The 15,063-nt window shown below is 38.5% G+C and overlaps 1 protein-coding gene across 3 annotated transcripts in view; it reads left to right on the forward strand.

Annotated features, from left to right (window-relative positions):
• The window catches only part of Grid2 (glutamate ionotropic receptor delta type subunit 2), a 1,385,700-nt gene that overhangs the window by 991,164 nt on the left and 379,473 nt on the right, over nt 1–15,063 (forward strand). For all 3 annotated transcript variants that reach the window (XM_036180912.1, XM_036180913.1, XM_036180910.1), the window contains exon 9: nt 12,394–12,495. In XM_036180912.1, coding sequence (XP_036036805.1) covers nt 12,394–12,495 — 102 coding nt within the window. The remainder of the gene's footprint in view (nt 1–12,393; nt 12,496–15,063) is intronic.

The raw sequence follows: 15,063 nt of genomic DNA on the forward strand, positions 1-15,063 counted from the left end.
CCCTCCTAGAGGTGTGGGATCATGACCAGTTGGACCCAGGGCTTCTGGTTTCAGAAGACAGGATATAGTGATGGGGATGTATGCCAGAGAAGTGTCCTCTGCTCTTAGTAACTGGAAAGCTCAGAGTTGGAGGAAGGACTGGGACCTGATACTCCTCCACATCTCTCAATGATCAAACAACCTGTTCCTTTTAAAGGTCACCCACCTGGAAAGCAAAGCCACAAGCTCAGGACCAAGTCTTTATCATTTGTGCCTTTTAGGGATATTAAGCTGCAGCCCACAACGAAGGATAATCTTTGAACTGTTGTGTGTTAGGTGAACAAGAATAGAATCTAGCCTAAAATTGTTCTCTGTCTGTATTTTTAATGTGTATATTTTATTATTATTATTATCATTATTATTATTAAGAGATTTTCTATTCATTTTACATACCAACCACAGATTCCCCTCACTCGCCAGCCTCCCCACAACCCAATCCTCATTCCCAATTCCTCCAAGGCAAGTTCTCCCATAGGGAGCAGAGCCTGGCACACTCAGCTGAAGTAGGTCCAAATCCCTCCACTCTGCACTAAGGTTATGCAGTGTCTCACCATAGGCACTGGGCTCCAAAAGGCAGCTCATGCACCAGGTACAGGCTGGATCCCACTGCCTGGGGGCCTCCTAAACAAGCTAAACAACTGTCTTGCCTATCCAGAGAGCTTAGTCCAATATCATGAGGGCTCCTCAGCTATTGGTTCATAGTTCATGTGTTTCCACTAGTTTGGCTGGCCGTCTCTGTACATTTTCCCATCATGAAATCAATGTCCCTTGCTCATAGAATCCCTCCTCTCTCTCATCAATTGGATTCCTAGTGTTTGGCCTGGCGCCCAGCCATGGATCTCTGCATCTGCTTCCATGAGTCATTGGATGAGGGCTCTGTGATACCAGTTAGGGTATTCAGCATATCTGATCACCAGAGTAGGCCAGTCCAGGCACCCTCTTAACCTTTACCAGTAGTGCAAGGTGGGGTCGTCCTTGTAGATTCCTGAGAGCTTTTCTGGCACCCTGCCTCTTCCTATTCCCATGTCTTCATTTATCATGGTATCTATTTCCTTGCTCTCCAACTCTATCCCTGTTCTAGCTCGAAACCTCCCATTCCCCTATGTTTTGATCCCCCATCCCTAGCCCTCCATTGACCCCCTCCCTGACCCCCAGTTTACTCATGTAGATCTCATCTATTTCTTCTTCCCTGGGTGATCCATGTGTCCTTCCTAGGGTCCTCCCTGCTAGATAGCCTCCCTGGAGCTGTGGTTTGTAGTCTGGTTATTCTTTGCTTTACATCTCTTGAGAAACTGCCATACTGATTTCCAGAGTGGCTGTACAAGTTTGCATTCCCACCAACAGTGGAGGAGTGTTCCCCCTGCTCCACATCCTCTCCAACATAAGCAGTCTTCAGTGTTTTTGATCTTAGCCATTCTGACAGGTGTAAAATGGTATCTCAGAGTCATTTTGATTTGCATTTCCCTGATGACTAAGGATTGTAGCTGGAGTTTTTCTCAGTCCTTTTTGGCCCATGGTCAGGACATATCTTTCTCACCCGCCAGACCTATAGCTGCTCAGACTCAACCAAGAAAACATACAGAAACTTATATTGCTTACAAACTTATATTGCTTACAGGCTTTTTGCTATCTAGTTCTTATGTCTTAAACTAACCCATTTCTGTTAGTCTATAAGTTGCCACATGGCTCATGGCTTACCAGTAACTTACATCTCACTTGTAATGGTGGCAGCTGGCAGTATCTCTCTGTCTCAGCCTTCCTGTTCCCAGAATTCTCTTCTCTGCTTGTCCTGCCTATACTTCCTGCCTGGCTACTGGCCAATCAGCATTTTATTTACACAGAGCGATAACCAAAGCAAAGGATGTTGAGCAATTCCTCAAATGTCTCTTGGCCATCTGAGATTCTTCCATTGAGAATTCTCTGTTTAGCTCTATAGCCCATTTCCTAATTGGGTTGTTAAGTATTTTGATGTCTAGTTTCTTGAATTCTTTATATATTTGGAGATCAGCCCTCTGTCAAATGGGGGGTTGGTGAAGATCTTTTCCCATTCTGTAGGCTTTCTTTTTGTCTTATTGACCATGTCCTTTGCCCTTCAAAAGCTTCTCAGTTTTAAGAGGTCTCATTTAATTGTTGCTCTTAGTGCCTGTGCTACTGGTGTTATATTTAGGAAGTGATCTCCAGTGCCAATGCATTCAGGACTGCTTCCTACTTTCTCTTCTATCAAGTTTAGTGTAATGGAATTTATGTAGAGGTCTTTGATTCACTTGGACTTGAGTTTTGTTAACCTGGTGGTGGTGGCACACACCCTTATTCCCAGCACTAGAGAAGCAGACCTGGGGAGGCAGAGGCAAGCAAACCTCTGTGAGTTCTAGGCCAGCCTGGGCTATACAGTGAGTTCCAGGACAGGCTCCAAAGCTTCACAGAGAAACCCTGCCTTGAAAAACAAAACAAAACAAAACAAAAACCTTAATGTGTATATTTTAGATTTCATTTTTCTTCAAATTTTTAAAATTTCAGTAATGTCACAAGGTGTAGTATGTAGATCACCAAGCTTTTTTATTCATCTTAAGTGAAATAATGAACACAAGTCCCGGCATAGCTCTAGGTGCGTAGTGATAGACAGAATGTAAAGCAGGGGAAGTAACACAGTGAAGAATAGTCACATTTACTTAAACATTTATTTATTTTGAACTCAAATCTTAGATACAGATTTTAACTTATTTCTGTGTGTCTGTGTGTTTCAAAAATAGTTAACTGTGTTTAAGAATTTAACCAAAAATTCATTCATTCTTTTTTTTGGTTTTTCGAGACAGGGTTTCTCTGTGTAGCTTTGTATCTTTCCTGGATCTCGCTCTGTAGACCAGGCTGGACTTGAACATACAAAGATCTGCCTGCCTCTGCCTCCAAGTGCTGGGAATAAAGGTGTGCGCCAACACCTCCTGGCTCCAAAAAATAATTCTTAAAATTGAATTTTGACTTCTATAAAACACCAAAAGACTTCCACATGAAGAGCAGCAGGCAGTGGACTTTATATTTATAGCCACTAGGCTTCATAACACTTTATATTTCTACCTTGCTTCTTTCAATTAATGTTCCCAAATTGGACACACATTTCTACATAAAACATAAAAATAAAACATAAAAATAAAAATACATTAGTCTCTTAAATTATGTAGAAAATAATGTTGTTTGGTTTATAAAGCATTTCCAACAATACCAGCTTTAGTAGTTGCCTGCATATTTGCTATGTTGTCTTTCATTCTATCTGCATGACTCCCTTTTGCATGCCTCACAGGTGAAAATCTGATAACAAGATCCCTTCAGCACTGTAAAAATGACATACATTCTTGTAGATGAATTTCTAAACAGTCTTATTAAATAAGAAACACAGAGCCAAATACAGGGATGAAAGCTGTAGAGATCAGAGAAACAGTGATAGCCACCAACTAACCTTAGCTCACCACTATTACTTAGCTTCCCTAGAGAGAATCAACCTCTTCCTGTCTAACCTGTGCCTTTATTGCCTTGATGTTCTGCCTTCTCATTGGCTCTTAGCCCAGCCACCTCAATTCCTCACCACTGCCTGTCTGTACAGAACTCCAGGTCTCTATGGTTGGTAATGGGATTAATGCTGTGTCACCATGCTTGGCTGTGTCCTTGACTGCAAAGAGACTCTGCCTGCCATGTTATCAGATTAAGGGGGTGTGCTACCACCTCATGACTTGTTTATGGCTGGTTATTACCTCTGATCTCCAGGCAAATTTTTATTAGCATACAAAAAAAAATATCACCACTCATTCTCTGTAAATTTTGGAGGATATTGTTCCAGATACAGGGTTCTTGTGTTAAACCCGAAAACTGTGAGGAGAAAGACCAAATCCATAAATACATGATTAAATCAAGCTTTGTTTTAGAGGTACACCCAGGACTGGCCACCCTAAGTCAGGATTTTAGAGATCAGCCTTGGATATGAAGAAGACAAGGTTTTTATAGCTTAGGGGTAGGAGATTTCCAAATGGAAGATTTGGTGGGCAAAATAGGTGAGGTTATAGGAGCCAAACATAAGCATTGCAAGTCAGTTGTAATCATCTGAAACAAAGTCATGATTGCCATTCCTGGAACAGTACAGAACCATTTGTAGTTAAGGTTACCAGTGGTTCTTCAACTATGGGTCATGACCCCTTGGGCAAACCTCTTATTTAAAAAAATATTCACATTATAATGCATAACAGCAGTAAAATTACAGTTATAAATTATCAACAAAAATAATTTTATGATTGGGTCACCACAGCATGAGGAATTATATTAAAGGGTTGAAGCATTAGGAAAATTGAGAACCACTGCACTAGACAAATCAAATATAGTAAAGAGAAACTCTCCGCAAAACTTAACAAATTAATCCTTTCACTAATAAGCTGTGAGTTATGAAAGGCAAGTACAGAATTTTTTCATTAGCAACCCATTTCATCTTAGTAGAAGAGAATAAGATTCAAAAACATGAATTTTTCTGAAAGAAAAAAAACAAACTTGAAAATCCAGTGTTCAATGTTCATGTCTTCCCAATCAGTCATTACAAGGCAGTCTTTTTCCACACTGACATAGTTACAGAACTCATTCACAAAATACAATGCATTCTTCATGTATATTAGTCACAAGTCTTTAGTTCCATATAGTGGAAGACAAGCATGAATCACTGAAAACAAAAGGGGTGTTTAGCACAGGCAACTACAGTTCCACAAAGTCTGGTGTCAGAAAATGAATTTTCAAAAACCCATTAGATCTGTCTATATGCACCTTGTTTTCCTTCAGTCTGAAAAAGCATCTTAATGACTAAGGTCAGAATGCCCGAACGGTTTCTAAAGCTAAACCACCCGTGTTCAAATTCTGGCTCTGTCACTAGCTAGCTAAACAACCTGAAACAGGTCAATTAATCTTTCTAATTCTCCATTTCCACATCTGTTAAAATTGGGATAATTTAGTACTTTCCTGACACAAGTAAAGCAAAAACATAAATTAAATAGTATCCAGAGCTTGGCACCATTTCTGCCTCATAAGAAGCCTTCAATAAATATGAACATTACCAAATGAGCTATATCCAGGACTGAAGAGATCTAGGGGAGGGCTAAGCTGCCAGGTGGTTTCAATACAAGGTGAAACAAAAAACAACCACAAAAATCCAGTACACTTTATATGGTTTAGTCACTAAATGCTAAAATACCGAAAAAGAACATTCTGTTAAGATGGAAAAACAAAGCTAATTACATTTGATTTGAGGGAGATGAGCCATCCTGAAAAATGAAGAGAATGGCCAGAATGCAGTTTGGGAGAAGGACTCATGCTCAGACTGGGCCTCATGTTTTTGTTAAATTTAGTTTTAATTGGAGAATGAGGGAAATGGATGAACAATAAGAAAAGCATGAGTTCTAACTCACGCCTGCATCTGTTGGGACCTCTCTGGCAGTTTCCATACAACCACACTGAGACAACCCAAGTACACCCATGGGCTAGGTAGGCCACATTCTTGCTTCACAGAGATTTTACATTCACATCCAATTTCAATTAAGGAATGTAAATAGCTTACTGAAGAAGATGTTGCTTGCCAGCCTTTGCAAAAGATGCCAGTAGAAGAGAGACCTTAGCATAAAGGTGTAAAATAGTCAGTTGGTAAGTTTCATTCCCCCTGGTTCTTCAGCATGGTTTGGAATTATCTCACCCATGAATGGAAATCATCTTGGAAGGCTCATACAGTGCTGAGGACTGAGGACCCCACCATGAGATTCTTATTTCATTGTTCTAGGTTTTGGCTGAATCGTCACAAATTTTCAGATTTTTCTAGGCTTTGAACTCCACCTTTAAAGATGTGTTTTATTACTAAACTAGGAAACCCACTCTGGGAACAGGATTAAGCAGGAACAAAAGAATCCAGCCAATAAACAACACCAAGCTCTTCCTCGGTCTTTGTGCTAGGAACAGGTCTCAGTGCTTGATACATATGTCATCAAGAAGTAGTCCAACAGCCCTGAGACAAAGACCTTTCTAACTCCCATATGAGATAGAGGAAACTGGGGCCAGTATAATTCACTTCTTAACTTTTGGTAACTGCTCAAACTTAAGCAATTGAGTTCTTCATGTTAATTGCTGTAGCATGTGGCCCCTAAGTCCAGTATAATGGTGGCTTAATACCAGGAAGAGATATGAAAGAAAGGAAAGCATCATTATGCCATAGTATTAAATCAGTTTAATGATAGCTGATAACTGAAAGTGCTTATTATGAAAGCCTAATATATTTGAGCCTTTTCTATTATTATATGTTTGTGTGTGTGTGTGTGCTGTTTGTTATATTCTTCTTTTGTAGGCCTTAGTTAACAGGTCATCTTATTTGCATTGTAGGAGCTTTTATCTTCCTACTGACATGCATTTGCATATTATATAGTATATGCGCTCACAGATGTCAGGGTGCACATGTGGAGGCCAGAGGACAACTTGCAGGAGTCAATTCTCCTTTTACTGTGTGGGTTCTGGGGATTGAACTCAGGTTCTCAAGCTTAATGACAAGCCCCTTATACTCTTTGAGCCATCTCACTGGCCCACTTTGGGTTTTCAATAGCAAGGTACACACACACACACACACACACACACACACACACACACACACACACGATTGAGCCATTTGATTCTTTTCTGTTTTTGTTGTTGCTGTTTTGTGTTTTGTTTTTTGTTTTTTCTCAAGATAGAGTTTCTTTGTGTAGCCTTGACAGTTTCCTAGAACTATTTCTGTAGACCAGACAGGCCTCAGAATCAAAGAGATCTACTTGCGTTCTACCTCCCAAGTCCTGAGACCAGTGCTTGGCTTTTTTCTGTTTACTTTTTTTTTCAAAGACATTTTCCTTCCAGAAACACAAGCATGGAAATCATTCCCTTTAAGCTCAAAGAAGGACTGTGGCAGTGCCCCAGCTGTGAGAGCAGACCCACAGAAGCACCTAACTATGACCCAGGAAGCAAATCTTATAAATTGAATCTACTTTATGGGTGGAGAATAACAAAAAGAATTAATATTGGACAGTTACTGAGCCACCACATTCTGGTGCATGTCTAAGCAGAAATCATTGCCATATAGCTTTATAAAGAATGTTTCTGAGTCAATATACCAAATGTATTTTTCCTTGTATTTCTAGACCATTGCAGATGCAACATTTACCAAATAAATCCTTCACATTTCTAAACCTCTGCCTCTAAAGCTGGCTTGACTGCATATCACCTGTTTCCCCTTTTAGCCCAAAGGCTGAGGAAACAAGTGGATGAAGTTGGCAGCATAAATTCTCAGTACAGGGTGTGCCATGTCCTCCCTGGTGCTTTGATAATATAGCCAGAATCCCTTTGTTCCATGTGAGCACAGCCCATAAATGCTGGCCATTCTATCCATATTCAATTAGAGCTCTCTTGACTCCCCTTATTAAAGTCTACAAACTATTAAGCATAAAATTAAAGTTGAACAGTTCAGCTCTTTTTGACATCCACCACTGTTTGAAAAACAGTGATGTGAAACTCCAGAGTCAAAAGTCATTGTTTGCAGCCTGTGGCCAATGAAAAGTGAAAGCATTGAGGAGAAAAGAGTAAATATATAAACTTGATTGTTAGCATACATTAATGTTAGGAGCACTACTGTGCTCATGCAAATGCATCAGCCAGTTTGTTGAACACAGCTATTCCATTGATTTAACTGAGACTACATGGTTATTATTGCCAAAGCTCCAATGAAGGAAATAATTAGAGCACTAAGCATTTTAAAGGTTCTGAAATGACTTCAAGCAATAACCAGAAAATACAGGAAATCTATATACTGCTGTTGAAAAGATGTAGAATTTCTGGTCTTTACTTTTTAAGTCTTCCCAATGTTTTCAAGATTTCTAGGACCTGGACAATGGATAAGTGTGTGTGTGTGTGTGTGTGTGTGTGTGTGTGTGTGTGTGTGTGTGTGTGTGTATGTGTGTGTGTGTGTGGTGAATAGGCATGGCTATGCATGTAGGTAGGAGCACATAAACATGTGCACATATATAGAGAGAGGCCAGAGGTCGAATTCAAGTGTCTGCCACTATTCTTTTTTTAAAAAGGGTCTCTTGTTGAATCTGGGGCTCCATGTTTTGGACTGACTGGTTGACATGTACATCCCTGAGATCCAGTACTGGGATTATGGAAGTGTGTGCATTCTCTGTGCCTAGTTTTAACATGGTGCTGGGAGATTCAAACTCAGATTCTCATGCTTGTGCATCAACCACTGCACTCACTGAGGCATTTCCTCAGTACCTAGATAGTAAATCCTTTTCACCATTAACAGGGAGAATTTCTGCAAATTCCATTTGCTGCAGGAGTCAATTTTTTTTTTAATTTGGAGAAATGAAAACAAAAATTATTTAAAATCCTTTTTAAAAGAGAGTATGAGGTTGTATGTATTATCACTCTTAGTCTACAATTTCTTTGAAAAGGAGAAATAAACAAATAAAACAAAACAAAACAGAAACAAAAGCAAAAACCTAGCCAGACTAAAAACAACCTTCACCATACTGCCAGGGCTGTCAAGTTCAGGAGATTTCAAAGGACAGCAGAAAGGTAGCTAGAGAAGCCCTGTTTGACCCTGGGTGCAGTCCCTCCAGAGTTGCACAAACATTCTGCCTCTCAGGGCTGCTCTGCCTCAAGGAGTATTACTTCTTGTAAGTGATTCAATGTGAATACATGGGAACATCACTTATTTTTTGGTTGCTTATTATTGGAAGGAATTGTTAACATCAAGCAGAATAACTTGAAGTGAACCTCAGGGAGATGAGAGAGTATGAGCAAAAAACAAGAGACCTTGACACATGAGAAATGTATCAGAAAGATGTGAGAGCTCAGCATTGTCCCTGTGTGCTGCTGTTGTTTATTGGCATGTCCATCTGACACTGTTTAGGACATGTCCTTATGACTTAGAGGAACTTAAATGAGTTTGGCGTTTATTTTAACTAAGTTGATCTCTCAAAACAGAACATTGCGATGTTTTTGAACACCTTGTGTTTACTTCACTTTCTACTCCTCCCTCTACTTACCGCCATCTTGACTGCTACACAGATAAATGATAATAGGATAGAGAGAGAGAGCACCTAGCTGTCCTCGGACTCCTCTTCTAAAAACTGGGGACAAGAATGATTCCTTCCTTCAAGGGCTTTGAAAATTAATTGAGTTAAGAAAAGTAAAACTCTCAGTTAATTGACACACTGTATAGTGTGTAAATCTTATAAAATTATATAATTTTGCTCTGGAAATTTTATGTTGAGCAAACCACTTCACAGTTATGCACCTCAATTTCCTTACCACAGAAACATAAATATATTTTCTACCACCTCAAATGCATCACACTTATGAAAAGGATTTGGCAGGCATGAGACAAAATTCATTTTAAAATCCTGACAATGGAACTGAAGTGAAATTAGTTGCAGCCCTAGTTTCATCTCTTAGTAGATATGTGACCTTATGTGAGACCTTAGGTATGATGACTTCTATGAAATAGTAATGCTTACAGGGCCATCTCATGAAGTTTCTGGAATGGTTAAATGCCCTGCATAAAACATCAACTCTGTGACCGACATTCAGAAATTATTTAAGAATGCTTTCAAAATGTAGTCTATATAGGAAATACCTATCATTTTGGCTTCTCAGTGGTTTGCTGTGGTCCATTTGGATATGTAATCAGTATTATATTTTATTTCTACTTAAAAAATCTATATCCTAAATATTTTTCCTCTATTATCTTGGAATATAATAGATTTTGGTGTTCATGGTGATTATTTGGGAAATCTTCATACATATAAGAGAAGTACTGACAGAGAAGGTATTCGCTGATCTTAAAATCCAGTCTGTAGTTATTAAGAGACAAGAACCACATGGCAAGTGTTACTGTCAAAAAGCGCACAATCAAAAATAGCACAGAACACTCAACGTCACCATGCAGGAAAATCCAGTTGTCCTGCAGCCTATCTGCATGTAAATGTGTATTGTTTAGGATAGTCTTACACAAAAGGGAAGTTAAAGAGCAAAATAAGAAGAGTATCGCATAGCATAAATAATGCAAAGTGTCCAAGCTACTACTAAAATCAGGATGACAAATATTTACCTATTTCTACCCAGTCCCCTTTTTCTTGTTATTTCCAACTTAAGTACAAGAGAATGCATTAAATTTTTTAGAATATTACCAGACAGTGGATGCACACACTTTGAATCCTAGCATTTGGGAGGCTGAGGCAGGCAGATCTCTAAGTTGGAGGCCAGCCTGGTCTACAAAATGAGTTCCAAGAAAGCCAGGCTGCACAGAGAAACCATGTCTCAGAAAGAAAGAAAGAAAGAAAGAAAGAAAGAAAGAAAGAAAGAAAGAAAGAAAGAAAGAAAGAAAGAAAGAAAGAAAGAAAGAAAACAACAACAACAACAAAAAAAAAACAACTTTATAGAGTACTGAGTGAGGGTTTATGGACTGGAAAGACCATGGTGTGTATTATTCTACCAACCTTACTGCAGCAGATGCTCAAAGAAGGTCAAGGTCAATTGATGTGATAGAGATGAGGTTCTTGGGCAAACTGACCACAGTCTTCTGAAACTTAAAACACACCTCTGGAGGCAAAAAGACATGCTGAAGCAGCTGGGCCATGTCCTCATTAATAAATCTGTCTTCCATGTCATTTGTTAAGCTGGAAAGCAAGAGATTAGCCTGTAGGGATCTAGGAATTCAGTATCGTCATCATTGCTATTTCCCCACCAATATTTGGTCTAGGAAAATAAAATCTTGAAGTAATTAGAAAAGTGATTGTCAAACAATGCAATTGAGGATAGACTCTTGGTAACCTCAGAAAAGAACACAAGCTCAAAAGAATTTCCATAAGCTTTTAAATTTGGCAAGAGGGCTACACTAGCTCTGATAATTAGACTTTTCAACACATTTGGATTTGCTAATTGGATCTAACTTCTAATTAGACTTTTATGTAACTAAGAATGACATATCATGGTATGAAATTAATGTGCTTTTACAGTTGAAACCAACAATTATCAGGCTTTTCCAAATTATCTTAATAAAGAAAAACCTGGCTTTGTTGATCATATTGTGACATCTCTGTCTCTCACAATGTATTGAACACATTTTAGTTTTCTTAATTAAACACCTTTGGGGAGCTCAAAGAGACACTTGAGCTTTAATAAGAATCACCTAAGTTATTTGTTTGTGAGAGAGACTTGCCAGTATGTTGATGACTTTGGAAGCTACAGACAAAACTCAGTACAAAGAAATAAATCATTGGAGGAAATGGCACAAGCAACCAGGTGCCCATGTAATAACTCAATTAATCAAATTGTTTCCAAATATGACTGAAGCTGGGTTACATTTTTCCCTCACTCACACACAGAACAGGTCTCAGTGTGAAGGCTCATAGAGCTGGCATTGGGATAAAAGCCCAACTCATTCCCACTGTGCACATGCCCTCTTCTCTCTTTCTTGACATGTCACTCATTAATACGAGCTTCATCATTTCTTTCTTTTCTCCTTAGTTCTAATTGAGACTCATCAACTTTTATTCCTCTGATATTTGAAGGCAGTAATTTAAAAAGTGGATAGCTCTCAGATTTGGATACTACAAGAGGCAATTACTATATGAGGGCAGACATGCATTAAACCACCATTTTAAACAATAAAGAATAATTAGCCTATGGTTTTCAGGAAAGAGTGTTGTCAAAATATTCCAAGAAAATTAGTAGCACTGACCAAAAACCAAATTACATTGTTTTTAGGTATTGTGAATACTTAAAGCGTGCACACACACACACACACACACACACACACACACACACAAAAACTTTATATGTGACTATCCCCTACATAAAAGTAGTTGATCTTCTATCCATATAAAATTCTTTTACTATTTTAAAGCACTTTATCCCACTAAAAGCATTGTACAATTAAATGACAGCATTAAGCCTCTGGGAGAGTTTAACTTATGTAGTAACTGCTATATTAGTGAGAAATTTTGCAAGGGTTACATGCACTTTTATTCTTCCAATTAGCACATTACAGTGATGGAGTTATTGGTGGATATGTGACTCCTCATTAATTCATATGTCTTCCATGATTCTTGTAAAGCATGCTGGCTTCTGACATATGCCATATGATGGTATTTAAAGGCAAGAGATGGCATTTCTGATTGCTTCCTTTGCTATTAAAAGAGATAAATTTTCCATACCAGTTATTCCGGGCAATATCACACAATTCTCTACAAGGTCTACACAGAGGTGACTGGGCTGCTCTTAAGGCAAAAAAGTGACCAAAGATACTTTGCCTTTCAGCTTGGGTGCTGGAATCCTGTCACGGGTCTGAATGGGTCACTGACTGACAAGAAACTGGAGAATAACATGCGGGGCGTGGTTCTCCGTGTGGTGACTGTACTGGTAAGTACCATTCTAAACTTGTAGTTTGGGCCCATAGAATGTCCACTGTTTTTCATTGATTTTTGTTCTCTCAACTAATATCAAAATCTAAAAATAGCTTTTAAATGAACCATGACTATAATTTCTAAGATAGCTTCAATGGTCATGTTATCCAGCCTCCCATCTCTGTGAATTTGAATTTGATTTCTGTAGACTATAGTTTTCATTAATGCACTTTTGTTAGAATCTTCCTTAGACTTTAGATATGGTTTTCTATAGTTTTCTATACATTATAAGAAGAGGGATCTCTCTGACACATCCATCCCTGGAACAATAAGATGCACATAGAGGTATCAATGCAGAGATCACCCAGTTGTTTAATAGATGTTTATCTAGCATTTAGTGTGGCTTTCTGGGGCTACCAGCAAATAAAAAAGATACACATGACTGTCTTTTATAACTTTATCATTTATGATTCTGTGAATGGGATTATATATATGGGACATTTGTTACAATTCCACTCGCTTGTTGGAAATTCAAATTTTTATCATTCTCTGTCATCTTTAGCTGAAGAGGTGGTTCAATGGCTGACAGCTCATATGGCTCTATAAGAAACCTGAGTTTGATTTCCAACATCCATGTCAGGAGGCTCATAATCATCTGTAACTCCAGCACTAAGGGAATTCAATGACAATGGCCTCTGGGCACTGTTGCCATGCATAACTACTCCCATAGAGACCCACACACATATACATACTTAAGAAGATAAAATAGATTTTTAAAGTAGGAAAGGGTCTCTTATGAGCTAAATTAATTGCAGAATTAGTGAATGAAAAAGGCTATTTGGTATGTTGATAACAACTGGATGTTCAATACCAGCAGCTCTCTGTATATTTGTTTAATATGAATTAATAGATCTAATCATAATTTCCTTAAAAATTATCTGAGACATCTGCAAAAGGAAATCTAAAGAAGTAGCCTATTCCCTCATTTGGCACATCTATAATTTACTTCTAGTTGTTATTTTAGCAAGGCTCTCACTTATAATTATTTTACCACTGTTTTACATGTGATTATGCTTCTGTTTGAACCTAAGTGTGTAGATATCAATTTGCAGTTAAGTGCTAATAGTTAAAGATAGACAGTTCAAGTACAAACAACTATTACTAATCTCTCTTCTATTAATTATCATGTAAACTCTGTGACAAACACCATAAAAGCTGGTGCAAGGGATTTGGTTTTCTTAGAGAAAGAAAAACAGAGTTTTAAACCAAATTAACAAATTCATATGCCTGGCACATAATTATTTAGTATTAGCATATGATAGGCTTGGCAGTATATAGAGATTATCTAACACAGACCCTAATCTTGAGGTATGATTAGAATTTGGTAGATGGACTCTGCATAAACCAATTAAGATTTATTATTTACTATGTCAGGTCCCCTGTGAAGTCCTCTGTATATATCATCTATTTTAGTGATTGCAGTATTCAGAGTGTAAACTATTTTAACCCACCAAAATATGAATGAGTAAAACAAATCAACCACAAGGTGAAAAGAAAAAAATGTGAAAGACTCCACAGATAACAGAGTAGAGTTGAAATTCAAATCCAACAGGCCTCCACTCCAGACCTTTTAACTCCTTCCTTTATGTGGTGAATCAGCCTCTCTCCACTCCTGCTGTGATTAGAGAGAAGTGAGACATCTATGGGATTCTACTTGACTGGAGAATTAGAGACGTTTCAAGTTTGACTGAAGCAAAAGTGAGTTTTATGGAGAGAGCTTCACAGGACCAATCATGTTAAAATCATTTCCAGGCTAAATAAAATGGTTTTGTTCATGGAGGATGTGCTTCCTGTGGTGCTAATGCCGCCTCCTATCCTGGTTTCTCCTGTCTGTTTGCTGCAGACAAAGCCAAGCACAGATCCTGAGAGCAGACAACTAGAGACAGGGAGAGCAGTTTGCTTTCCCAGTTGTCTACAGTGAGCTTAGCAGTTGAGTGCCCCGTTAATGAGCATTTATACTTACATGGTTTACAGCCAGTGTGTAATACCTTCACACACTTATTTATTCATTTACAGGACTCAATCTGACACTGTCCTTCCTGCTTATTTCCTATATGAATGTTTCTAACTCTGTTATGTTACCTTACAAACTCTCTCCATCCAAATTGATAGCCACATGCCCTCAATTCACCCAATTAATACTAAATCTTGATGCATTCATTATCAGGCCATTGCAGGACCATGGCTTGCTCCATATACAGTTGAACTAGAACTGGCTATATGACCACTGCCCTAGTAACTTTTATTCCAGGAATGGATCTCCAGTACTTACCCAAAAGGTGAAGAGCCCCAGTGTAAGTCCCCAGGAAATACTTTTTAATGTTTATGATATTGCAACAGAAGTCTAGTCAACTACACTCACCCACTTTACCTCTTAGAAAACTCTGAGTAAACCAGAGTGTGCTTGTCTCTTCCAACATAGAGCAGACAGTGAGGGCTATGGTAGGTCTAGAGGGAACCGGGAAGATAGACCAGCATTGTCACATAACTGGACCTGCTCGGAGAACACCATTTGTCCTTTATC

This window comes from Onychomys torridus, chromosome 3, assembly GCF_903995425.1.
Source record: "Onychomys torridus chromosome 3, mOncTor1.1, whole genome shotgun sequence".
Taxonomy (NCBI): domain Eukaryota; kingdom Metazoa; phylum Chordata; class Mammalia; order Rodentia; family Cricetidae; genus Onychomys; species Onychomys torridus.